The 21,663-nt window shown below is 43.7% G+C and overlaps 1 protein-coding gene across 3 annotated transcripts in view; it reads right to left on the bottom strand.

Annotated features, from left to right (window-relative positions):
- abhd12 (abhydrolase domain containing 12, lysophospholipase) overlaps positions 1-21,663 on the bottom strand; it is a 103,148-nt gene that overhangs the window by 56,401 nt on the left and 25,084 nt on the right. For all 3 annotated transcript variants that reach the window (XM_033025809.1, XM_033025810.1, XM_033025808.1), the window contains 2 exons: positions 8,410-8,534; positions 2,514-2,619 (listed from right to left, as the gene is read on the bottom strand). In XM_033025809.1, coding sequence (XP_032881700.1) covers positions 2,514-2,619; positions 8,410-8,534 — 231 coding nt within the window. The remainder of the gene's footprint in view (positions 1-2,513; positions 2,620-8,409; positions 8,535-21,663) is intronic.

The following is a 21,663-nucleotide window of genomic DNA, read 5'->3' as shown; positions in this document are numbered from 1 at the left end:
TATTATTATTTTACCACGGTACAATAACAAATTATATTTATTAACAGCAAAGTGGTGTAATTCAATAAGAATAGTCATCTTTCAGCTGATATACGGATACGACGTTAGTATTAGTAGACTGGAAACAAGCTGCTTCCCCTACTGAACGGTTCTCCCATTAGCTAGTAGGGTGCAGTCCTGATCTTCCACAATGGAAATTGCATGTTCTGCCCGTGACCGTGTGGATTTCCTCCGGGTGCCCCGGTTTCCTCCCACATCCCAAAGACAGTGGGTTCGCAGGTAAATTGGCTTCCGCAAATTGCTCCTAGTATGCAGGGAGTGGATGAAAAAGTGGGATGACATAGAACTAGTGTGAACAGGTGATGGATGGTCAGCATAGACTTGGTGGTTCGAAGGGCCTGTTTCCATGCTGTATTTCTAAACTAAACTAAACGCACTATGGCTAAACTTGCCTGTCACATTTGTTTTTAATCACATTTCATTTCTGTTATGTCCTTTCCTATCTTTAATTTTTTTTCTTCCTTCACCTCACTGCTTAACTTCCTCTACCACTCTAATTTATACTCTCCCAGACAGCATCAGTAACTCCACCCTCCACCAGTGTTGTCCAACAAACAAGTCAACAATCATCTCCTTGGTCGTGCTGAAGGGACTGTTTCTTCCCAGCTGTCATCAGGCAACTGAACCGTCCACTCACCAACTAGAAAACAGTGCTGACCTCCCATCTACCTCATTGGAGACCTTCGAAATATCTTTAGTCGGACTTTATCCTGCATTAAACATTATACCCTTTATCCTGTATCCATATACTGTGGATGGTTTGATTGTAATTCATGTATAGTCTTTTCGCTGACTGTAACTCAGTAGACGTGACAATAATAAACTAAACCAAAGCAAGATTGACACAAAATGCTGAGTAACTCGGCGGAACAGACAGTATCTCTGGAGAAAAGGAATAGGTGACGTTTTGGGTCGAGACCCTTCTTCAGACAGAAAGTCTGGGGAAAGGGAAACGAGAGATAAAGCAAGATTGTTGTTCTGGCACCGTTCGACTAGATTATCAATCCCACCACCCCCTGTATTCTGATTCATTGTTATCTGTTATTCTGTGAATTTAAAGATGGTACTGGAGCTGTGTCTGGCTGCACAATTATGGGTAAAGGGAGTAAAGGGACAGAGCCACAGGCCTGATGTGCTCCTGTGCTGATAGTTATTGAGGAGGATACGTTGTTGCTAATTCGTACCAATCGTGGTCTGTTGATGAGAAAGTCACGAATTTAATTGCCAAGAGACAGGCAGACCCACTTCCCCGAGCTTGATAACAGGTTTGGAGGGGATGATGGTACTGAACCTCAAGGTGCAATCGATAAACAATAGACAATAGGTGCAGGAGTAGGCCATTCGGCCCTTCGAGCCAACAACAGCCTGACGTTCGTGTGCGTACTGGTCCAGTGCAGAGTGGAGAGCCAGCAAGATATCATCTGCTGCTGCTCTATTGTGGCGGTAGGCATGCCTAATTGTAGCCAGTTCGGGTTTGTGCTAAGGCAAGAGTTGATATGAATCATAATCAATCTCCTCAAAGCACTTACACAAACTTTAGTGCTACCAGTCAGTTGTCATTGGGGATGTCCCCTTAATCTTCCTGGGCACCAGTGTTGTGAATACCCATAACATCCCCTTAAATTAATAGCAATTCAATAGAAAACTAATCTTTTTTTTTTTTTTTAAGTGTTGAGAGCAAGGACAGGAAAAAAAGACAAATCAGGTAGTCTAAACTGTCCGTATATATTTGAATTGAATACATACAGTTCAATACAAGTCAATTTAAAGCCATTTCTAGTTCTTGGATTCGCACTGTAATATTAGCTGGGCTTTTTTAGGCTGGTTTGATCCTTTTCTCTTGAAAAGAACTTTCACAGAAAAATCTGGAATGCAGTCCTGAATCAAGGCATAAATTTATATTCACGTGTTGTTGCAGTTTTTGCAGCTTAGCTTGGTTGACTTTGTGGACCACAAGAACAGAAGAAAGAGAATCAGAATAACTCATCAAGCCTCCTCTGCCATTCAATCAGGTCACCATTGAGCAGGTTTGAAGGACATGGCCCACGTCTGACACTAAATCAAATTGGAGACATGAATCAAAAAATTCATCGCCATCCGGCCACTTCCAGTCCAGGCCTACTGACCCTACTGTTTAAGGGATATGGGCCAAACGCAGCAAATAGGATCTTAGATGAGGCATCTTGGTTGGCATGGATGAGTTGGGCCGTAGGACTTGTTTCCATGCCCTATGACCTGCCTCATGTTAATCTGGAATCTTGAGCAAAAAGCAAAGTGCAGAGAGAACTCAGCAGATCAGCCAGCATCTGTCTGAAGGGTCCTGACCCGAAACATTACCTGTCCATTTCCTTCAGAGTTCCTCCAGCAGTTGGAGTACAATTTAATTAACTTTTTTTTTTTAATTGCAACCTCTGGAGTGGTCTTGTCCTTTACTAACCTATTTAATTGCTTACCAAGCACCAATAGTAATTGTCTCCTCAGGCTGAAGATAAAAATTCCACGTGTGGTTCAACCCTTGGTCTTGTGGGATTTTCAAATCAATGAAGTACGGTACCCGCACTGATGGAGAGAAAGATGGACATTTGCAAATATTTAAATATTGAGGTTTCATTTATTTTATCATATGTACTGAGATACAGTGAAAAGCTTTGTTTTACATGCTATTCAAACAGATCAGATAATACTGTACATAAATACAATCAGTTCAAACTCAAGTACAAGAGGTAGAGCAAAGGAGAAGATGCAGAGTGTAGAATATAATTCTCAACATTGTAGCGCATCAGTTCCATAGACAAAGTCCAATGTCTCCCATCGGGTGTAGGTGAATCAGACACCTAGCTTTTGGAAGGACCGTTCAGAAGCTTAATAACAAACTTCTTTGCTGGACTTCTGCTGGACAGGAGGAGGGAGAAGATGGAATGACTGGGGTGGGACGTCTGATTATTTTGGCTGCTTTTCCCCAAGGCAGTGTGAAGTATAAATGGAGGAAATGGTGGGAAGTCTGGATTGTGTGATTGACTGGGCTACATCTACAATATTAGATTAGATTAGATTATACCTTTAATAATCCTTTTCAGGAAATTACAGTGCCACGACAGCTTCAAGACAAACATAACACCACACATTTCCTTAAATTGCTTCCATACTTAACAAGTTAAAATACGTTAAAATACAAGTTAAAATACAATTAATTTTTTTAAAAGTGCAATTATTTATGCGCATTATAAAGTCTTATAGCAGCTGGTAAACAGGACTTCCTGTATCTCTCCGTTTTGCACATTGGTGCAATCAGCCTCTGACTGAAGATGCTGCTCTTGATCACCTTCAGGGCATGGAGTGGGTGAGTGGGGTTTGTCATTATAGAACCTAGTTTATTTAGAGTTCTGGCCTCTGCCACCTGCTGGACCGTTCGTTGCTCAGCCCCGACCACTGAGCCGGCCTTCCTGATTAGTTTGTCCAGTCTGTTTTTATCCGCTATACGGGCGCCATCTCCCCAACAGGCCACAGCAAAAAACAGAGCACTGGCCACCACTGAATGGTAGACACTGCACAGTAGGGGTTGGCAGATATTAAATGACCTCAGCCTCCTTAAAAAATACAGTCGGCTTTGTCCCTTCCTGTACACCGCCTCCATATATTAAAACCATTTTCCACTACAAATATTAGACACAAGGAACCAATAGTATTCGTGTGAACAAAATAATATTTTCTTCACAGATCAAGGTAGTATGGTGGTAAACTTAGTGTGCTGGTATTCAGAGGTCAGGTGTTTTGATCTGGAAATGGAAATTTAACTCTCGTTCAATTAACTCCGGAAATGGAGGTTGAATAATTAAATAAATGTAGGTATCAGTAACAGTGCAAACCAAAGTATCATTCTATGTGTGACTCTAGATCTACCAATCAGTGGAATGTGACTGTTTAATTTGAGGGTGGAAAAGACTAAACATTCTTTAAAAGAAAAGGGCCTAAATTGTCTGTGATTGCTAAAAAATTTAATATTCAGGTAGTTCTGCAGAATGCAACAGATGCGTTCCTAAAAGAACAACATTATATACTGTATAAACACCTTCTAAAAACAAGTGCGTCATTGGGGGGAAAGGGGGCTGGGGACTAGTGAGTATCAGACTCACTATAACAGTTATTATACCCCCAGCAGGATTTTCAAAAATAAAGATTTTTTCAATAGCAATATTGAAGTAGCAACTCTACTGCTGCATTGCAGAATTTCTGCCTTACAGCGCCAGAGACTCGGGTTCGATCCTGACTGTGCAGAGTTTGTACGTTCTCCCTGTGACCACATGCATTTTCTCCAGGTGCTCCGGTTTCCTCCAATACTCCAAGGACGTGCAGGTTTGTTGGTTAATCGGCCTCTGGAAATTGTAAATTGTCCCTAGTGGGTAGAATAGTACGAGGGGACTTGGTGGGCCGAAGGGCCTGTTTACACGCTGTATGTTTAATGTTCATTTTTATTACTGCAGGCTAAAAGACTAAAGGCTGTGTTGTTGCATGTATCAACAGCAGCGATTGATTGTTACTTACTATGACCTCTTGTGGTTAAAATGTTCTTAAGTGCCTGATTACTGCAGGGAGGCTACATGTAAAACGTTTCTTTTCTATGAGTTATTTTTCTGAAGATTACTTTTTTTCTGCTTGTCAATTTCCAAAGTAACTTTTAAATGATTTTCCAATTCCCAATAGAAATCACTTTATAACTAACTTGTGTCACATAATGCAAATATTGTTTGCTAATATATTACTCGCATTGTATCCATTTGTTGTTATGGAAACACATGTTACAGTTGTACCTGTATTTTAATGACAAATATATAGTGTCAATCTCTTAGAGCTATAGCAAGACCTGCATTAGACATTCTGATGGCCAAGTGTAATAGGGATCGATGTGAAAGGTGAGATACGTAAGGAATTAAAAGTATTGTATATGAATGCGCAAAGTATGAGAAGTAAAGTAGATGAGCTTGAGGTTCAGTTAGGAGGATCGGGCCTAGGAAATTAATATTCAGGGTTATACATCTTATAGAAAGGACAGGCAGGTGGGCAGAGGAGGGGGGGTAGCTCTGCTGGTGAGGGATGGAATTCAGTCCCTTGCGAAGGAAGACATAGGGACTGACACGGTAGAGTCACTGTGGATTGCGTTGAGGAATTGTAAAGGCAAGAAGACACTAATTGGTGTTATCTACAGACCCCCAAATAGTAGCCCGGATGTAGGGTGTAAGTTGCAGCAGGAGTTAAAACTGGCATGTAACAGAGGTAATGCCACTGTGGTGATGGGGGATTTCAATATGCAGGTAGACTGTGAAAATCAGGTTAGTTCAGGACCCCAAGAAAGAGTTTGTAGAGTGCCTCCAAGATGGATTCTTAGAGCAGCTTGTAATGGAGCCGACCAGAGAAAAGGCAATTCTGGATTTAGTGTTGTCCAATTAACTAGATTTGATAAGAGAACTCAAGGTAAAGGAGGTAGTGATCATATGATTAGTTTTAATCTGCAATTTGAGAAGGAGAAGGTTAAATCGGAAGTGTTACTGATGCAGTTGAACAAAGGGGACTATGAAGGCATGGAAGAGGAGCTGGCCAAGGTAGACTGGAAAGGAATCTTAGCAGGAATGACGGTGGAACAGCAATGGCAGGAATTTCTGGGCATAATCCAGAAGACGCAGGATTATTTCATTCCAAAAAAGAAGAAAGATTCTAAGGGGAGTAGGAGGCAACTGTGGCTGACAAGAGAAGTTAGGGATAGAATAAAACTAAAAGAAAAGATGTATAACACAGCAAAGAGTAGCCGGAAGCCAGAGGGTCACTTGAAGGCAGACACTGGTGAAATTATTATGGGTAACAAGGAAATGGCAGAAGAGTTGAACAGGGTACTTCGGATCTGTCTATACTAAGGAAGACACAAACAATCTCCCAGATGCACTGGAGGACAGAGGATCTAAGGGGGTCAAGTATCTGAAATAAATTTTCATTAGGCGAGAAATAGTATTGGCTAATGGGACTGAAGGATGATAAATCCCCTGGACCTGATGGTCTGCATCCCAGGGTCCTCAGGGCGGTGGCTCTAGAAAGAGTGGACGCATTGGTGATCATTTTCCAATGTTCAATAGATTCAGGATCAGTTCCCGTGGATTGGAGGATAGCTAATGTTATCCCACTTTTCAAGAAAGGAGCGAGAGAGAAAACGGGGAATTGCAGATCAGTTAGCCTGACTTCGGTGGTGGGAAAGATGTTGGAGTCAATTATTAAAGAGGTGATAATGGGGCATTTGGATAGTAGTAAAAGGATTAGTCCAAGTCAACATGGATTTATGAAAGGGAAATCATGCTTGACTAATCTTCTGGAATTTTTTGGGGATGTGACAAGTAAAATGGATGAAGGGGAGTCAGTGGATGTAGTGTATCTAGCCTTTCAGAAAGCCTTTGATAAGATCCCGCACGGGAGACTGGTGACTAAAATTAGAGCACGTGGTATTGGGGGTAGGGTGTTGACATGGATAGAAAATTGGTTGGCAGACAGTAGGAGTGAACGGGTCCTCTTCAGAACAATACAATACAATACAATACAATTCAATTTATTGTCATTTGGACCCCTTGAGGTCCAAACGAAATGTCGTTTCTGCAGCCATACATTACAGACAAATAGACCCAAGACACAACATAATTTACATAAACATCCATCACATTGCTGTGATGGAAGGCCAAAAAAACTTTTGAATGGCAGGCAGTGGAGAGTGGAGTGCCACAAGGCTCGGTGTTGGGGCTGCAACTGTTTACCATATATATTAATGATTTGGAAGAGGGAATTAGGAGTTTGCGGATGACACAAAGCTGGGTGGCAGTTTGAATTGTGAAGAGGATGTTAGGAGGTTGCAGGGTGACCTGGACAGGTTGAGTGAGTGGCCAGATGCGTGGCAAATGCAGTATAATATAGATAAATGTGAGGTTATCCACTATGGCGGCAAAAACAAGGGGGCAGATTATTATCTCAATGGGGTTAGGTGATGGGGGAGGTGCAGCGAGACCTGGGTGTCCTTGTACACCAGTCACTGAAAGTTGCTGTGCAGGTACAGCAGGCAGTGAAGAAAGCTAATGGAATGTTGGCCTTCATAACAAGAGGATTTCAGAATGGGAGTAAAGAGGTTCTTCTGCAGTTGTATAGGGCTCTGGTAAGACCACATCTGGAGTATTGTGTACAGTTTTGGTCTCCTAATTTGAGGAAGGACATCCTTGTGATTGAGGCAGTGCAGCGTAGGTTCACGAGATTGATCCCTGGGATGGCGGGACTGTCATATGAGGAAAGATTAAAAAGACTAGGCTTGTGTTCACTGGAGTTTAGAAGGATGAGGGGAGATCTTATAGAAACATATAAAATTATAAAAGGACTGGACAAGCTAGATGCAGGAAAAATGTTCCCAATGTTGGGTGAGTCCAGAACCAGGGGCCACAGTCTTAGAATAAAGGGGAGGCCATTTAAGACTGAGGTGAGAAAAAATAATTTCACCCAGAGAGTTGTGAATTTGTGGAATTCCCTACCACAGAGGGCAATGGAGGCCAAATCACTGGATGGATTTAAGAGAGTTAGATAGAGCTCTAGGGTATAGTGGTATCAAGGGATATGGGGAGAAGGCAGGCACGGTTTATTGATTGGGGACGATCAGCCATGATCACAATGAATAGCGGTGCTGGCTTAAAGGGCCGAATAGCCTCCTCCTGCACCTATTTTCTATGTTTCTATGATTCAAAGCTAAAACAAAGACTACAGATAACAGGGGGCGGGTGGAAAATGAGATAGGATGTTGCATTAATGGACATATCTAACATACTGAAAAACCTAAATTTTAACCAGCAACGCATTTTATTTTGTGTCTACCAATGCATTTCATTAGCCCATTAGTCAAAGTGGGAATTCAACAACTGAAAATGCAAGGGGCAGGTAGGAAAACACAAGAAGAATGAATGATAAAACATTTATATATAAAAATGTGCAAGACACAAGTTCACAGGGGGAATATATACAAAACTGAATGTCTTTGATTTATTTGGTTATCAAATCTGACAATACTATCCACAGGAGCATGAAGATCTAATTTAACAGGAACTGACTTGATGTTACTGTGTTCCTAAGTAAATCTGGAAAAAAACCCTACCATAAGGTCAATAGCTTGGCCAAAGAGATTGCTTTAATAACAGTTTTAAAAGGAACAATACGCAGGTACCAAGACACTAGGATTTAGGACAAAAAAAATTAATACAGGTATTGGAATTATACAGTTTTTTTTAATATATTTTTTTCTCAGTGATCTAATTTATTGAAGTGCTAATGTGTAATACTTACCAAAATTTAAGAAGACTAGCTTAGCTTGAATGGCTGGGCATAGCTTTATTACAAAAGGAATGCAAATATATACTGCTAAGATCCACAAAGCTACTCTCTTGATTCTGTTCAACAGCCGAGAACGTCTAAAAAAAAGAGAAATGTAAAATAAAAACCGGCATTAATGTACTCATTAATTCTATCTTATACATTGTAAATACAATTAAATCATCTTCCTGTAATCATATTTCATTCCTCATTTATAATGAAAAGCAAAAAAGAATGAAAGGCTCCGACCCGAAATGTCACCTACCCACGTTCTCCAGGGATGCTGCCTGACCTGCTAAGTTACTTCAGCACTCTGTGTATTTTTTTGTAAAGCAGCATCTGCATTTGCTTGTATCTCACTATTAAATGGATATTGGCTAATACATGTTTTATTCATTCTTTTTGCAAAACCTCTAAGAAAAGAAATATTGTCGTCTTCTTGTCGATTCCACACACAAGATTAGAAGATGTTCAGCCAGAGCTGAACACACTTCTCGGCATCTGCATTCAATGATGTCTGTCTTGTGCTTTTTGTGCGTGGTGGTGGAAAGATTAGTGGAAACAGGGCCGCGACGTGAACCCTCTTTCCTTGACCCCAGCAACATTGTATAAAAGTAATATTGAGACTTTCCTGGAAGAAACATAATTTCATGCAAACTGCAAGATAACCTGCTGAGTTGTTACCAAATGCTGCAAAATCGTATTACTTACCATACATGAATTGCACAAAATATTTATAAATAAAGTAGATCAGCAATGTTCTCTCAGGAATAATTAATCGATTAACAGGGAATTTATGCAGACATCAGAAACTGCAGATGTTGGAGTCTTGAGCAAAACAAAAAGTACTGGAGGAATTCCAGGAATAGACAAATACACCGAGCGGCACGGTGGCGCAGCGCTAGAGTTGCTGCCTACAGTACCTGAGACCCGGGTTGGATCCTGACTATGGGTGCTATCTGAATGGAATTTGTACGTTCTCCCATGACCTACGTAGGATTTCTCCAGAAGCTCAGATTGCCTCCCATACGTCAAAGACATGCAGGTTTGTAGGTTAATTGGCTTGGTAAAATTGTTCCTGGTGGTAGTATAGTGTTAGTGTGCGGGGATCATTGGTCGGCGCGGACTCAGTGGGTCAGAGAGCGTGTTTCCATGCTGTATCTCTATACTAAACAGACAACGTTTTGGTCAGGACCCTTCTTCATACTGATGGAGTCGGGGGGGAGAAAGCTTGGAAAGAGGGGTGAGGCGGGACTAAGCCTGGCAAGTGATAGGTGGATACAGGTGAGGGGTGATGGATGATTGGCAGATGGGTGGAGTTAGTGTCAAAGTCAACAAAAGTGTGTCAAATAGGGAGAGATGAGGAGGAATGTAATGTAAAGCCAGAGGGAAGGGATATGGGTGGAAGGGGACAGGGGGCAGGGGAGAGGGGGGAAAAATGAATAAAGGAGAAATATGGGACATGGGGATGAGAGACAAATGTACTAGATATAGTGAGTGGACGATGAGTATATTCGAAGCAACAGACTCCCTAGGTCGGGGAGTCTAAAAGTGGAAAGCATCAGTTTGAAGTGAGAGGGGAGAAATTTAAAGGAGGTCTGAGGGGCAAGATTTTCCAGAGGGTTGTAATTATATGGAATGAGTTGCCAGAGAAAGTAGCAGAGGCAAATACAATTACAGAATTTAAAAGGCTTTAAATAGGTACCTAAATAGGAAAGTAGAGAGATTAAGATCTAAATCATGCAAATGGCATTAGCGCGAGTAGGCATTGTTCTCAGCAAGGACGAATTGGGCCGAAGGACCTGCTTCTACCTAAAATGATCAAACTATATGGGGTTTTTTATTATACTACGGAAATGTACCAACAATATCAAGGCTGGTAGTTAATCTCTCTCATGTTATTTACAATACCACCTGAATTCCCTTGATGGAATTACTGCAGAGTAATCCCTCCTGGGTATCCATTATCTCCATGTAATACAACCCCAGCCAGGGTATTATTCCACTTCTGCATGTTAAACGGCACAACCTGGTGCATTGTCAAAGATGCATTATGTTAGAGAAGCAGTTATAAGATGAAGCTGGTAAAACTAAGTATTAATGCTTCCTCAAAGTCTGAAAAGGACTTCTAAAGTTAATAAATTAATACTCACACATTGGTATTTTCATTGCATGTTTGCATATATTTAAAAAACAAAGATGATTTTAGATTTGCTTATAAATGTTAAAATCAAATCCTTATAAAGGGAATAAAGAAAACCAAACAGCAATTTGGTGTGTTCTTGAAAATGTATCTAAATTATCTAAATCGGGGAGGAGCCATCCTGGGGAACGGCTGCTAACCAGCAGCTGTCCGTTCAATTCACTTTTTTAAATTAGTTTTTAGTGAATTTTGTCCTATGTTTGTTGGGGAATTTGACTTTTTTTATGTGGGGGAGGAAGGGGGAAACTATTTTCTAGGTCCCTACCTGGTCGATGAGGCAGCTTTTTCCCCGGGCTGCACCGTCGACCGGTCCTTGCGGCCTACCAGCGGGAGTGGAGCGGCGTTTTCCTGGCGGGGACCGCCCAGCACCTTCAGCTTCGGTGGCGGCACAGCGCTGGAGCGCTATCGCGAAGCGGAGCGGGCGATGCCTTGCCTGGGTCGCCGCGCTGGGTCGCCGCGCTGGAGCTGAGACCCCCGTGATCGTCGAGCTGCTGGACTGTGGAGCGGCCAGCCGCGGGCGGCGGCGCAGACTTTAACATCGGGAGCCTCGGAGCACCAACCGACGCGGCCCTGTCGGCTTCGGAATGCCATGGAATTCCGGCCGTCCCAGCCGCTGTGAGGACTCTCCCGATGCCAGAGCAACACCACCCGGCGAGAACGGCGAGAACGGCCAGGAACATCGGGCCTCCGTAGAGGTAACTGTGGAGGCCTCAATAGGCCTGACTATGGGAGAACTGGGGATGGGGACTGGACATTGTGCCTTCCCCCACAGTGGTAACCATTGTGGGGGGATGTTTCTTTTGTGTGTAAATGATTATTTTATTCTGTGTCCAAGATGGCTGCGGGAAGGGAGAGTGTACGCTGGTGCGCTTTAGCTGCCGCTGCTCTCTTTTCATATTGTGTTTTTGATTTTTGTCTTTGGATTGAATTCTGTCTTTAATTTGTGTACTGGTGATGTCTTTACTATTTATTTCATTCCGCTTACATGTTTTTACTCTATTTGCTAAATTTTGTAAGGTGTCCTTGAGACTCTTGAAAGGTGCCCATAAATAAAATTTATTATTATTATTATTAAATGGTGTCAAGTTGGGAAAAGGGGAAGTATAACGGGATCTGGGGGTTCTTGTTCATCAATCACTGAAAGTAAGCATGCAGGTACAGCAGGCAGTGAAGAAAGCGAATGGCATGTTGGCCTTCATAACAAGAGGAGTTGAGTATAGGAGCAAAGAGGTCCTCCCGCATCTGTACAGGGCCCTAGTGAGACCACAACTGGAGTATTGTGTGCAGTTTTGGTCTCCAAACTTGAGGAAGGACATTCTTGCTATTGAGGGAGTGCAGCGTAGGTTCATGAGGTTAATTCCCGGGATGGTGGGACTGTCATATGTTGATAGATTGGAGCGGCTGGGCTTGTATACTCTGGAATTTAGATGAGAGGGGATCTGATTGAAACATATAAGATTATTAAGGTTTTGGACACGCTAGAGGCAGGAAACATGTACCCAATGTTGGGGGAGTCCAGGACCAGGGGCCATAGTTTAAGAATAAATGGTAAGCCATTTAGAATGGAGATGAGGAAAAACCTTTTCACACAGAGAGTTGTGAGTGTGTGGAATTCTCTGCCTCAGAGGGTGGTGGAGGCTGGTTCTCTGGATGCTTTCAAGAGAGAGTTAGATAGAGCTCTTAGGGATAGCGGAGTTAAAGGAGATGGAGAGAAGGCAGGAACGGGGTACTGATTGTGGATGATCACATTGAATGGCGGTGCTGGCTCGAAGGGCCGAATGGCCTACTCCTGCGCCTATTGTCTATTGTATTTCAAATCATTACAATTGTCCCTTAATCAAGATGCTCTACAACACACACACACGGAAACAAATAGATCCACAGACCACTCCGGTTTCCATTCGGTTACCTGAACCATATCTGGAGAACTAATTACAACATGCAACCAATTTAATTATTAAGATGATTACCTTAACTTAATTATGAGGATGATTAGCTCAAAATACAAAAATCAGATTCAAACACTTCAACCATAAAGGAACAGAAGAGAATAAAATATTAAAATAATTACCGTATTTCCCGGCAATGATGACCCCCCTGCGTCGAAGACGCACCCCCATTTTGAGTTGCTAAATTTTGAAAAAAGGCTGGCGGGAAATAGAATTTCTCACACTCCAAAATAAATAAATAAATAAATAAATAAAGTGGCAATTCAATTTGCCCAAGGCTTCCAAACCTCCTTCATTTGCACTTTAGACTGTTTTGACTGTTTTACTGTTTACTGTTCTTTTTATAAATCATGTTTCTCGGGGTATCTAAATCTAAATGTTATTAGTTGTTTAAGTTATGACATCGGATGGAAGCTGCATATCAAATCTCGTTGCGCTTATGTGCAATGACAAAATATATTATTATTATTATTATTATTATTATGAATTACTGATTGGGTGGGGGGTGGAGCGTGACGACAGGTGAAGAGATGGTAGGAAAAACGGGAGCACACCAGGACAAGTTGAATCAGTAGTTATCTTATTGAATGACAATACTAGTTCAAGGGACCAATTGGGGGGAGGGTTCCTTTCACAGCATGTGGGGAGTCTGGCCCGGGTCAGCACAGGCAGGAGCGTTGAGAAGCAGGGGGTCGAGGATCATGCCAGCAACACAGCCGTGGCGCTCCGGGCATGGAGCCACCACATTGTGGCTTCTCCTGCCGCTTGCCGGCCTCGCTCATGTCAGCCGCTTCCCGCAAATCCTTAAATTCCGACTGCCGCCGGGAGCAGGACATGGCCTCACTTGCTGCGCTGGGTGACACTGCATGGCTTTCACTGCCCAGTCCATGTCTTTCAAGAGCAAAGATCATAGAGCGGAGCTGGTCAGCGGGGGATGGATAGCAGGGCAGCGGGTGGTGGAGCTTACTCCTGTGTCAGCGCGAGTAACCTCAATTGGTCCCTTGCCCGCGCTGACACAGGAGTAAGCTCCACTGCCCATTGTCCTGTTATCCATCGCCCACTGACGTGCTCCGCTCTATGATCTTTGCTCTTGAGCTGGTCCCCTCACTGTCAGGTCCCGGCGGCCGCTCGTAGCCACCCGAGCTACTTCCCTCCCCGGCCACAATTCGGTGGCTCCGCGCCCAGGGATAGACTTGGCTATCATCGTTCTTGATGTTGCTGTACTGAGGGATAGCCAAGTCTATCTTTCTTGGCTAACAACCTAACCTTCGGCCTCCAAGACGCAGGTACATTTTCGTGCCTTATTTTTGGGTAAAAAATAGCGTCTTCATTGCCGGGAAATACAGTAAATAAAACTTCAAATAGCCCTTGCTTCCCCTCTCTCTCCATCCCCTCCCCCTTCCCAGTTCTCACACCAGTCTTACTGTCTCCGACTACATTCTATCTGTCCCCCCCCACTGCCCTGACATCAGTCTGATGAAGGGTCTCGACCCGAAACATCACCCATTCCTTCTCTCCACAGATGCGGCTTGTCCCGCTGAGTTACTCCAGCATTTTGTGTCTACCTTCGATTTAAACTAGCATCTGCTGTTCTTTCCTACAGATAAAACTAAAAGTTGTACAATGGTAATTTGATGTTCTTTTTAATCATGGTGCTCAAGATGTTCAGACAGATACATTCCATTTCACATTATTTCGCACCAGATGGTATAAGGTATGGCGGGGAGGAGGAAGGCGATGGGGAAAGGGAGGGGGATGGGGGTTTCATAGGAACCTGAGGGGAAACTTTTTGTTTACATAAAGGGCGGTAGGTACATGGAATGAGCTGCCAGAGGAGGTAGATGAGGCAGGTACTATCACAACATTTACATTTTGGGTCATATTCAGATTCTGAACAAATATATTCAAATATTTAAGGGTGCCGTACGACTCTATAAATGAATTAATTGTGCGTTGAGCTAATATCTCATGGCTTAGCTGATTGGGCGAAGGAGAAATAGGGGAGGGGAGGGCGGAAGAAGAGTTGACGTGTCCTTTCCCTTCAGCCTGGAAAATATGTTGAGAGCAAAATGTGTCACAGATGAGATGTCTTTAAACATTTTTTAATCTCCTGTGAGTACAGTTAGTTCAACTTCATGGAACAGGAGAACAAGATCTCCTCCATACAGTTGGTGCCATTTGTCAGATGTGTATCTACATGGCATATACAGGCCTTTATTTGTTTATATCTTTAAATCGTTATACAATTAAAACTATATTCAATCAAGTTTTTATAACAAATTATTCCTAACTCTGCAGGTCAGGCAGCATCTCTGGTCAAAAAGAAAGGGGGGCCTTTCGGGTCGGGACCCTTCGTAAGTAATAGGAATATCATAGACAGCACAGTGGCACAGCGCCAGAGTTCGATCCTGGCTACGGTGCTGTCTGTATAGAGTTTGTACGTTCCCCCCGTGACTGCATGGGTTTCCTCTGGGATCTCTGGTTTCCTCGATGTTTCTGGTCGGAATGTTGAATTCTCTCATTTTAAGTAACTTCTATTAACACTCCTCTCCCCCTTTCTTCTCCTTCCCTGTTATTTAACCAGTTTCACAGTTTGCAAAAATGTATCCATCTCGTGATCACATCGTACCAAGCCAACAATTGGCCTACTAAGGAACCACCCTGCTGGAAATCAACTGTTCCCGGCCCTGATTTGTCCTGATCTTTTCCCACCTACAGTTCATATCCCCACCCCATATTTTCAGTCCGACTCGAAACAGTACCAAACCTTTTTCTCCAGAGATGCTGCCTGGCCTGCTGAGTTATTCCAGAACTTTTTATTTATCTATGTTATTCCTATTACTTACCATTTGCAATTATAACCAGTTCTCATTCATTTACAACTAGACTAAGTGGGACCTGTTGGATCCCAATCACACGGGAGGCCTGGTCCCCCAACACAACCCATCCCCCAACGCAATATTCCACCACTCACCCATAGCCCCTAACTGCGCAGGTGCGGCTCATTTCCCCTCATCCCCCAGCACTCCCTCCCCCTCCTCTTCATATGTGGGAGGGGAGGGGGGTATGGGTGGGAGGGTGGGAGAGTGTGGTGTGGCGGAAGGTGGATTGTGGGGGATGGGGGGTTGTGGGGATGGGGGAGGGGTTGTGGGGATGGGGGAGGGGTTGTAGGGGTGGGGGAGGGGTTGTGGGGATGGGAGAGGGGTTGTGGGGATGGGAGAGGGGTTGTGGGGATGGGCGAGGGGTTGTGGGGATGGGCGAGGGGTTGTGGGGATGGGAGAGGGGTTGGGGGGATGGGAGAGGGGTTGTGGGGATGGGCGAGGGGTTGTGGGGATGGGCGAGGGGTTGTGGGGATGGGAGAGGGGTTGTGGGGATGGGAGAGGGTTGTGGGGATGGGAGAGGGTTTGTGGGGATGGGAGAGGGGTTGTGGGGATGGGAGAGGGGTTGTGGGGATGGGGGAGGGGTTGTGGGTGTGGAGGAGGGGTTGTGGGGGTGGGGGAGGGGGGGTGGGGGAGGGGTTGTGGGGGAGGGGTGTGGGGGTGGAGGGGGGAGCGTGGTGGAGGGGGTTGTGGGGGAGGGGGTGGTATCACGGGGGTGGGGGGAGCGGGGCAGAAGCCAGCGAGGGGGACCATAGGGGAAGGGGCTGGAGCTGACGCTGCAATGGGGACTCACAGCGGGCGCTGGTCGTTCTCTTCTGCCGGGATCAGAGTCTCCGCTTTCCGTTTGGCGACATCTCCGACTCTGGGTTGGGCTGGGATTCCAACGCTGGGCTGGGTCTCCGACGCTGGGCTGCTTTGGGTCGGGTCTCCAACCCAATCTCTCTCCGAAAATTGTGTCTGGTTGGAGATGTCCAATAGACGCGGCGCTGAACGGCAGGAATGGAGATCGATCTGCGCACGCGCGGTTTTTAAGATTCTCGCTAACTTTTACATTAGACCACCGATCGGAACGAAACTTGGTGCAATCGCAGTTTAGGAGAACAGTGAGTAAGCTGGCGAAAAATCATAGCTCTATCGTGTACTGTTTTTGCGCAAATAGAATGACCGTGCAAACCGGAAGATAACAGGATCAGAGCTTTAGTTATGTATAGATTATTGGGACATTATGTTACAGTAGTACAAGATGCTGGAGAGGCTGCACTCGGAGTACAGTGTTTAGTTTTGCTCACCTTGCTATAGGAAAGATGCCATCAAACTGAAAAGTGTGCAGAGAAGATTTATGAGTATATTGCCAGGACCCAAGGCTCTGGGCTATAGTGAGAGGTTGGGCAGGATCGGACCTTATTCTTTGGGGCGCAGGAGGCTGAGGGGTGATCTGATAGAGGCATATAAAACCATGAGGGGAATAGCTAGGGTGGATTCCGAGTCTTTTACCCAGGGTATAACCATATAACAATTACAGCACGGAAACAGGCCAACTCGGCCCTTCTAGTCCGTGCCGAACACTTATTCTCCCCAAGTCCCATCTACCTGCACTCAGACCATAACCCTCCATTCCTTTCCCGTCCATATACCTATCCAATTTATTTTTAAATGATAAAATCAAACCTGCCTCCACCACTTCCACTGGAAGCTCATTCCACACAGCTACCACTCTCTGAGGGTAGAGGAATCAAGAAACAGAGGATCTTGTCGAATGCAAAGTAGTTGTGTATTTACAATCATTTGAAAGTAATAACAGCTCTTCCTGCAAGATTTTTCTACATGACATACGGCCTGTCTCAAGACTGAATTATTCAAAACATGAATTTTAAAACAGGTATGCGTTTCAGGTCTATATTAAGAAGCAAGCCTTTACTAAGAAGCACTTAATGAGTCTTAATTTCCAGTGTCCTTGATCTGCCCTCGGGTGATAAGATTCCACAGAATGAAAGGGAGAGCTGCTTCACACATGTCTAGGTTTATTATTGTCATGTGTACTGATGTACAGTGAAAAGCTTGTTTAGCATGCTATCCAACCAGATCTCCCTCTGTAAAAAAACTTGCCCCGCACATCTCCTTTAAACTTTGCCCCGCTCACCTTAAAGCTATGCCTGCTAGTATTTGATTTTTCTATCCTGGGAAAAAGTTGGAATATTTAGAAATGGTGCTGTACTTACAGGTAGAAAAAACATTTAAAGAGTGGGGCGATTGTATTGGATGATAGTAGATCCTTCTCTGGGAAGAGCACACAAGGAGTCGCCACATATTAAATATTAGTACTAGCATTTGTTAATATCAATACAAAATTTTTCTTTCCTGTTGCACAGAGAATCCAGAAAAGTAACGTGCATCATGAATGACACTGGAGCCGTTTCTGATAAATAAATAAATAAATTTCCCTCAATCTTGGAGCAAATAGAGCTGGAAGATCGAGGATGATGATGCAAGGCGAGGTGGTGGTGTGGACCATGAGGTACATGCAGACGTGCTTCAGGGGACATCAATAGACTTGGTGAATGTGCAAGGACTCGTCAGATGCAATATAATGTAGTAAATGATTTTGGTTGCACCGAGGACGTCAAGCTTTTTTCCACTAGTATTGGGGGGTTTTAATGTATTGAATTGTTTTGTTATATGTTATCTATGTGTATTGTGTTTACAAGTCTGTCAATCCTGCTGCATAACCGGCCACATGAATATTGAATTGTCCAATTGTAGGTAACTAACTAACACACACACACACACACCCCTCTCCCTTTCTTCCCTGTGCCACAACTGGACTCGTACCCATTTCTCTCCTCCCCTCGTCTTTCACCGACATTCCTTTCTCTGGCTTCACAATTCACAACTCTTCTTTCCTTCTCACACACCTTCTGTCGTTTCATCTCTAGCCTTTGTCTAAAAATGGCAAAATGGCAAGGTCTATTAAAAAAGACCCTCATCACTTGCCAACCTCTGTCCCACACCTCATCTCTTCCAGCTTTCTTCCACCCCCCATGCCACAATTAGTCTGAAGAAGGGTCCCAACCCAAAATGTCATCTATCCATGTTCTCCAGAGATGCAGCCTGGCCCATTAAGTTATTCTAGCACTTGGTGTCTTCTTTTGTAAACCAGCATCTGCAGTTCCTTGTTTATACGGTAAGAATCTCACTGTTCCTTTGTTGGTATATATGACAATTAAACACTCTTGGCTCTTGAAAAAGGTGAATTCATCGATTTTGTTAGGAAAAAAAATACACTTTTTAAAAATGGCAATAACTGGCAAGGTGTTAGTTTTGAAAGGAATCTAGGTGTCCTTATACGTGAATCACAGAGAGTTAACATGCTGGTACAGCAACCAATCAGAAAATAAAACAATACCCTGGTCTTGAGGACTTGAGTACAAGAGTAGTGATCTCCTGCTCGAATCACATACAGCCTACATCTACAGGAATACAGTGAACAGATCTGGTCCCCTTACCTAAAGAGGGATGTACTGGCAGAGAGGCGAGGCAGCCTGTAGTACAATGCAAGATTAAAACAGACTGGACTTTTTATCACTCGAGTTAGAAGAATGAGAAGTTACATCAGTAAAATGTGTAACATTCTAATCTTAAGGGACTCGACAGAGTATATGAAGAATTTATGTTTTCCCTGGCTGGAATCAGAAGTAACTGTCTTAAAGTATGTGGTCAGCTATTCCGAAATATGATAAGAAGAAAGTTAGAATGTAGAAACAAAGCACTGCAGATGCTGGTTTATACCAAAGATAGACACAAAGTGCTGGGGTAAATCAGTGGGTCTGGCAGCATCTCTGGAGAACATGGATAGGTGACGTTTCGGGTCTGTCATTCCATCTGAAGAAGAGTCTCGACCCAAAACGTCACCTATTCTTTTTCTCCAGAGATGCTGCTTGACCCACTGAGTTACTCCAGCACTTTGGGTCTATCATCTATAAGAAGAAAGTAGTTCACTGAGAGACGTGACTCTTTAGAGTTCTCTACCCAAGAGAGCGGTGGAGGCTCAGTCACTGAAGTGATCGAAAGATTTTTTAGCTATTAAGGGAACCAATGGATATGAGGTTCGCGAAGAAAGTAAAGCGGAAGCAAAAGTGTCATTGAGATTTTATTGAATGATGGTAAAGGCACCAAGGCCTGTGGAATTCTGGTTAGTCATACAGCATGAAAACAGGCCTTCGGCCCCACTCGTCCGAGTAAGATGCAACATCTAAGATAGTTTAATTTGCCCACATCCGGCTTACTTACTTACTTACTGCCTATTATGCCTCCTGGCATGTAGGGCAGCAATGAAGGTCCTCCACTCCTGTCTGTTCTGGGCTAGCTTCTGGACACTACCCCAGGTCAGGTCCATTTCCTCCTCCACAGTTCGACACCAGGTGGTTTTGAGTCTCCCTCTTTTCCTTTTCCCTTTTCCTTTTCCCTTTTCCAGTGCAGGGCTATTTTTGGGATGCTATCTGGTTCTCTTCTCAGTATATGGCCAATCCAGTTCCAGCGCCTTCTCATGCCTAGTCTTATGTTTGGCATTTAGAACTTCCACCTTCCTGCCAGTGGCTTCCTTTCGGCTTTCACCATTGACATTCATCCTAGCATCTGTCGATAGCCCTGGAAGTCCATCACGCCCAGTAGTGTTGATTCCTTCAGTTGCTGTTTCCGTAACATATTTGTTTTACGTTGTTAGCCCTGTGCTCAACCTGCAACCTGGAGGACCAGTGGATCGCTCTTCGTCTTGCCTCTACCCTTCGACCTGTCCAGCATGGGAGACCCTAACAGGAGACGAATCTCCCGCCGGCATAGCTCTAGGGGTCACTGAGACACACAAGCTCCCCGACCACAACAAGGTTGCAACCCAACGGCTTGTAGGCTTGTAACCATCTAAATGTTTCCAATCCATGTACCTCCGCGCCCCCCCACACCCCAAATGTATTCTACATGCTGTTTTAGTGCCTGCCTTGAATCAACTACCTCTACTGGCAGCTAATTCCATATACACACCACCATCTGTGTGGAAAAATGTTGCCCCTCAGGTTTCAAGTAAATCTTTCTCCTCAGCTTAGATCTTCTTATGTTCCCATTAAGGATAGCATCTCAAATAAAAAGAAAACAATAATGCATTTACATTCTCATGGAAAGACTTGGTTTTACTTCCTGGAATTGCAATGAAAGCGATACTAAAATTTCAAGAACTCTTTGTTCTTCTAGATTTAGCAGAGCAATTGATTAGCAACAGTGTAGCCTTGATTTGTTTTCTCATTGCTGATGCAGTTATTCAATGTCTACTGAAATTTGTCAAATCAAATGTTAGTTGTTTCAATTCTTCTTTTTGCATTATTTTCCACCAGTGCAACCTTTCCCTCCCTTCTCTAAAAAATATTTCACCCAATTTCCATGCTATGCATAAATCCATTCAGATGGGAAATAAAGGAGCGAATATAGAATATGAAAAAGAGCAAATTAGAAGAAATACATGCAGCAAACATATCAATATGAAGACACAAGGAACTGCAAATGCTGGAATTGTGAGCAAAACACAAAGTGTTGGCGGAACTCTGGGTCAGGGCGCATCTGTGGAGGGAATAGACAGATAACCTTTCAGGTCAGGACCCTTTTCCAGACCATATATTAATAAAGCTATTTACATAAAACGTGAAATAAAAAATGTGAATTCACAGCCTGACTAATTTTCTGCCAATTTCTCCCACCACTCCTCAAATCACAGTCTAGTGTCCTTCCACTACTGCACATCGAGGGGCAGAGTCGGGTGGGGACACACCCCGACGGATCATAAGAGGCAAGAATGTTTTGTTTAAAGAACTTTTACAAGGATGTTTCCAGGATCCTCGGGTCTGTGCTGCAGGAAGAGATTGGACAGGCCAGGACTTAGGGGTGACAACTGAGGGGTGTATTTTTTTTTTTTAATTTTATATATATATTTTTTTTAAACAGGGACAGTGCATATTGATAAACATGTACATATAAATATGCTAGATTATAGCCAGTAGCTAATTTCCGTCTTTAGTCCCTTGCCATACGACAACAATTTTACAAGACACATAACCAACACAATTCACACAGACGTACATCACAGCAAATCTCCTCCTCACTGTGATGGAAGGCAAAGTCTTGTCTCTCCCCTGTTTTTCATCCTCTCCCGATG

Source organism: Amblyraja radiata, chromosome 8 (assembly GCF_010909765.2).
Source record: "Amblyraja radiata isolate CabotCenter1 chromosome 8, sAmbRad1.1.pri, whole genome shotgun sequence".
Classification (NCBI taxonomy): domain Eukaryota; kingdom Metazoa; phylum Chordata; class Chondrichthyes; order Rajiformes; family Rajidae; genus Amblyraja; species Amblyraja radiata.
This window is presented reverse-complemented; position numbering and strand designations above follow the sequence as displayed.